Raw genomic sequence first — 5685 nt, 5'->3', positions numbered from 1 at the left:
GAAGGAGAAGAAGGAGGAGAAGGAGAAGAAGGACAAAGAGAAGGAGTCTTCGGCACAGTAAACTGGAGTCTACGGTGGCCTTGAGGGGTAAATAACTGGTTTTGAAGCCACGTCTCATGGACTTCATGACCGTGTGATGGATGAAGGTCGAGAGACGTGGCTGAAAGCAACTGTTCCCTCCTCAAGGTCGACGTTTAAAGGTCGTGTGGTGGAATGAACAAAATGTATTCGCGAGAAATTGTTTAAATGAGAGACTGAAAGTTTCTTTTCGTTGACGTAAAATAAAAAGGTGCAGATTTATGAACCGCTAACATGTTGATGGTCGCTCCGCCGGTGAACGCGTACCGACAAGCGCTTAGGACTCGTCCTCCTCAGTGGGGTCCAGGGTGTTGGGACTCAGGTACTCGAAGGCCTTCTGGCTCTGAGAGACGAACTGTTTGAGCGGCGCGAGGAGCAGCTCGGTGGCGGACGGCCGGCGGAGGACGACGACGTCTTCGGACGGGATCTTAAGGTCCTCCATCTCCGGGGCCATGAGGTCCTTCGTGCTGGAGCGGCGGCGGCCGTTGGGGGGGTCGGGGCTCTGGGGGCCCCGGGTGGCGCGGGAGTAGAGACTCCGGCGGCGGCGAGGACGTCCGTCCATCGCCTTCAGGAAGAGGTTGTTGGCGGAGCTGCGACGGGACGAACTGTCGGCCGCTACGTCCTCCTGGTTCAGGAAGTCCTCCACCTCCTGAGGGGACGGCTGCTGGAGCTGAGCACAAATACTGTTACCTTAGTGTAGCACAAAGACTGTTAGCTTAGCTCAAAGAGTGTTAGCTTAGCCTAGCACAAATACTATTAGCTTAGCATAGCACAAAGACTGTTATGTGTCTCAGGTGTGTGTGTCTCAGGTGTGTGTGGCCCACCATGTTGTAGAGCGGCGTGGCGTTGATGACCAGCTGCAGCAGGATCTTGGACAGGTCCTGCAGGTCTCCCAGCAGCTGCTGGATCCGAACCGGCAGCTCTCTGATCTGACGGAGGGGGCGGAGCTCGGCCAACATGGCGGCCTGACCTCTGACCCCGCCGAGGGTCAGCTCCCGGAGGCTCTCGGCCCGGTACACCAATGCCACCAGGAGGTCCTGCAGGTACCGCAGCAGCTCACCCACCAGCTCCAGGACCCGACCCAGACCCACCTACAGGGGTCACAAGAGGTCAGCAGCTGATACGGTGAGGCCCTCTGGTTGAACTGGGAGGACTGGGAGCAGAAGAAGCCTACCTGGTCTGCCGCGTCCCCCATGGTCCTCATGGTCCTCTGGAGCTGCTCCCTGATCTTCATCAGCCGGTGGTAGAGCTGCAGGCTGAGGTTCAGCAGGAGGCTCCGGACCCGGGTCCACAGACTGGGCTCCTCCTCGTCTTCATCCTCGTACTGCTGCACCTTCATCTCCCACTCGCGCCCTGAGGGACACCGAGACCAGGGTACCACCTTCATCATCCTCATCATCATCATCAGGTCACTAGAGGTCACTGCAGACTAACACAAGAGGCCCCGTACTCATGCAGCGTGGGGGGGAGGGGCTATCTGGACCCTCAGAATAAAAGCTCCGCCCCCGTACTCATGCAGCGTGGGGGGGAGGGGCTATCTGGACCCTCACAATAAAAGCTCCGCCCCCGTACTCACGCAGCGTGGGGGGGAGGGGCTATCTGGACCCTCACAATAAAAGCTCCGCCCCCGTACTCACGCAGCGTGGGGGGGAGGGGCTATCTGGACCCTCACAATAAAAGCTCCGCCCCCGTACTCACGCAGCGTGGGGGGGAGGGGCAGGTAGGAGGCGGCGGCCTCCTCCAGGCGGCCCAGCAGGTCGTCCAGCGCCGCCGCCGCCGCCCGGCCCACCTGGCTGTCCTGCAGCAGCCGCGCGGCGCCCAGCGCGCCGTCCGACAGCCGCTCCAGCTGGTCCAGGGCGCCGTCCAGGCCGTCCGCCACCCACAGCTGCACGTCGTCCAGCGTCAGCTGCACGGCGTCCTTCAGGTGGCCCAGCACCTGGGGAGAGAGGCCACGCCCCCTTTGGTTACGTGCACCCATGTCAACAGGATATCAAACGCATCAGGTGGGGATCAATTCACCTGTCAATCAATGTTATTACAGACAATAATCAGAACGAGCAATAAAGGTATTAACAAATGCAAATGATCAATAACTACTGATTAGATAATAAATATTGATTAAATGATCAATATTGATCGGATAATAAATATTGATTGGATCATAAATATTGATTAGATGATCAATATTGATTAGATCATAAATATTGATCAGATATTAAATAGTTCTTAGATGATCAATATTGATTAGATGATCAACATTGATCAGATAATAAATATTGATCAGATATTAAATATTGATTAGATGATCAATATTGATCAGATAATAAATATTGATCAGATATTAAATATTGATTAGATGATCAATATTGATTAGATCATAAATATTGATCAGATATTAAATATTGATTAGATGATCAATATTGATCAGATCATAAATATTGATTAGATGATCAATATTGATTAGATCATAAATATTGATTAGATGATCAATATTGATTAGATCATAAATATTGATTAGATGATCAATATTGATCAGATCATAAATATTGATTAGATGATCAATATTGATCAGATCATACATATTGATCAGATCATAAATATTGATTAGATGATCAATATTGATCAGATCATAAATATTGATTAGATCATAAATATTGATCAGATCATAAATATTGATTAGATGATCAATATTGATCAGATCATAAATATTGATTAGATGATCAATATTGATTAGATCATAAATATTGATTAGATGATCAATATTGATCAGATCATAAATATTGATTAGATGATCAATATTGATCAGATCATACATATTGATCAGATCATAAATATTGATTAGATGATCAATATTGATCAGATCATAAATATTGATTAGATCATAAATATTGATCAGATCATAAATATTGATTAGATGATCAATATTGATCAGATCATAAATATTGATTAGATGATCAATATTGATCAGATCATAAATATTGATTAGATGATCAATATTGATCAGATCATACATATTGATCAGATCATAAATATTGATTAGATGATCAATATTGATCAGATCATAAATATTGATTAGATGATCAATATTGATCAGATCATAAACAAACCTCCTCCGTTGATTGGTTCAGGATCGGGAAGTTTTTCTCCAGACGGTCGAGACCAACGAGAGCAAAACTGTTGGCGACTTCAACTGAAGACAGAAAGTACAAAGAGTACTAGTAGTAATACTAGTATGATGGGTTATTTACAGCAGTATTAGTGGTGGTAGTAGTAGTAGTAGTAGTAGTAGTAGTAGTAGTAGTAGTAGTAGTAGTAGTAGTAGTAGTAGCAGTAGTAGTAGTAGTAGAATCAGTAGTAGTAGTAGTAGTAGTAGCAGTAGTAGTAGTAGTAGTAGTAGTAGAATCAGTAGTAGTAGTAGTAGTAGTAGTAGTAGTAGTAGTAGTGGTAGTAGTAGTAGTAGTAGTAGTAGTAGTAGTAGTAGTAGTAGTAGTAGTAGAATCAGTAGTAGTAGTAGTAGTAGTAGTAGTAGTAGTAGTAGTAGTGGTAGTAGTAGTAGTAGTAGTAGTAGTAGTAGTAGTAGTAGTAGTAGTGGTAGTAGTAGTAGTAGTAGTAGTAGTAGTAGTAGTAGTAGTAGTAGTAGTAGTAGTAGTGGTAGTAGTAGTAGTAGTAGTAGTAGTAGTAGTAGTAGTAGTAGTAGAATCAGTAGTAGTAGTAGTAGTAGTAGTAGTAGTAGTAGTAGTGGTAGTAGTAGTAGTAGTAGTAGTAGTAGTAGTAGTAGTAGTAGTAGTAGTAGTAGTAGTAGTAGCAGTAGTAGTAGTAGTAGAATCAGTAGTAGTAGTAGTAGTAGTAGCAGTAGTAGTAGTAGTAGTAGTAGTAGAATCAGTAGTAGTAGTAGTAGTAGTAGTAGTAGTAGTAGTAGTGGTAGTAGTAGTAGTAGTAGTAGTAGTAGTAGTAGTAGTAGTAGCAGTAGTAGTAGTAGTAGAATCAGTAGTAGTAGTAGTAGTAGTAGCAGTAGTAGTAGTAGTAGAATCAGTAGTAGTAGTAGTAGTAGTAGTAGTAGTAGTAGTAGTGGTAGTAGTAGTAGTAGTAGTGGTAGTAGTAGTAGTAGTAGAATCAGTAGTAGTAGTAGTAGTAGTATAATCAGTAGTAGTAGTAGTAGTAGTAGTAGTAGTAGTATAATTAGTAGTGGTAGTAGTAGTAGAATCAGTAGTAGTAGTAGTAATAGTAGTAGTAGTAGTAGTAGTAGTAGTAGTAGTAGTAGTAGTAGAATCAGTAGTAGTAGTAGTAGTAGTAGTAGTAGTAGTAGTAGTAGTGGTAGTAGTAGTAGTAGTGGTAGTAGTAGTAGTAGTAGTAGTAGTAGTGGTAGTGGTAGTAGTAGTGGTAGTAGTAGTAGTAGTAGTAGTAGTAGTAGTAGTAGTAGTAGTAGTGGTAGTAGTAGTAGTAGTAGTAGTAGTAGTAATAGTAGTAGTAGTAGTAGTAGTGGTAGTGGTAGTAGTAGTGGTAGTAGTAGTAGTAGTAGTAGTAGTAGTAGTAGTCAAAGTATTTACTAGTATGTGGGTCGACTGTGGTTCAGTGGTTAGCAGGTCTGTCTTTCTAGTCCTAGTCCTGGTCCTGGTCCTGGTCCTGGTCTTAGTCTTGGTCCTGGTCCTAGTCCTGGTCCTAGTCCTGGTCTTAGTCCTGGTCCTAGTCCTGTACTTAGTCCTGGTACTGGTCCTAGTCCTGGTCTTAGTCCTAGTCCTGTACTTAGTCCTGGTCCTAGTCCTGTACTTAGTCCTGGTCCTGGTCCTAGTCCTGGTCCTGGTCCTGGTCCTAGTCCTGGTCTTAGTCCTAGTCTTGGTTGTGATGTAATATTTATACACGCGTACTCTGCGGCTCCAGACTTTGAAGAAGGGGCGTGGCTCTCGTCATGGCGACGCTGACACCGACCTCCGCGACTCCGCCCACCAGCCGCAGCAGAGGGTAGCGACCTTTGACCTCGGAGTACACGGACGTCACCGACTGCATCGCCGAGCTGACCAGAGGCAGACTGGAGACCCTGAGCACCACGCTGGTCTGGAACACAGGAAGTACTCCGATCATCCACTTCCTGTCTGTCTCTCAGCTCAAGTGACAAGATAATACAACTACTGCAGTAAAAGTACTTTTACAACACTGTAAAAGTACTTTTATTGCATCAATTTGGAGATTTCTATAAATCTCATATTTCTACCAAAAATCTTATTTGTATTATTTATATATACATCTCATATATACCTATATATGAGATGTATATATGTATATATGTATATATATATTTATATATATATATATATATATATATATGTATATATGTATATATATATATATATATATATATATATATATATATATATATATATATATATGTATATATGTATATATAATATGCAACTTATTTTGAAAACAGGAAATAGTTAAATTTGTATCCCTCCACTAACGACTCCAAAGAGATTTGAGCTAAAGAATAAATAAACTATATTAATGGATGGGTTAATTGGTTAATTGGTTAATTGGTTAATTGATCCTTTAGGGGAGCGAGGACGCTGTGGAGTCACCTCATGATGTTGACGCTCGGACATTTCTCCTTCT

General features: G+C 43.3%; 1 protein-coding gene across 1 annotated transcript in view; it reads right to left on the bottom strand.

Moving 5' to 3' along the window:
* Nucleotides 1-5685, bottom strand: part of plin6 (perilipin 6) — a 6879-nt gene continuing 1194 nt past the window's right edge. The window contains exons 2-8 of the mRNA XM_034552935.1: nucleotides 5652-5685; nucleotides 4944-5130; nucleotides 3186-3268; nucleotides 1777-2014; nucleotides 1253-1431; nucleotides 903-1169; nucleotides 1-748 (exon numbers count right to left, since the gene is read on the bottom strand). The exon at nucleotides 5652-5685 is cut by the window's right edge and continues 53 nt beyond it. Coding sequence (XP_034408826.1) covers nucleotides 356-748; nucleotides 903-1169; nucleotides 1253-1431; nucleotides 1777-2014; nucleotides 3186-3268; nucleotides 4944-5130; nucleotides 5652-5685 — 1381 coding nt within the window. The 3' untranslated portion in view covers nucleotides 1-355. The remainder of the gene's footprint in view (nucleotides 749-902; nucleotides 1170-1252; nucleotides 1432-1776; nucleotides 2015-3185; nucleotides 3269-4943; nucleotides 5131-5651) is intronic.

The sequence above is a fragment of the Cyclopterus lumpus genome, chromosome 16 (genome assembly GCF_009769545.1).
Source record: "Cyclopterus lumpus isolate fCycLum1 chromosome 16, fCycLum1.pri, whole genome shotgun sequence".
Taxonomy (NCBI): Eukaryota; Metazoa; Chordata; class Actinopteri; order Perciformes; family Cyclopteridae; genus Cyclopterus; species Cyclopterus lumpus.
This window is presented reverse-complemented; position numbering and strand designations above follow the sequence as displayed.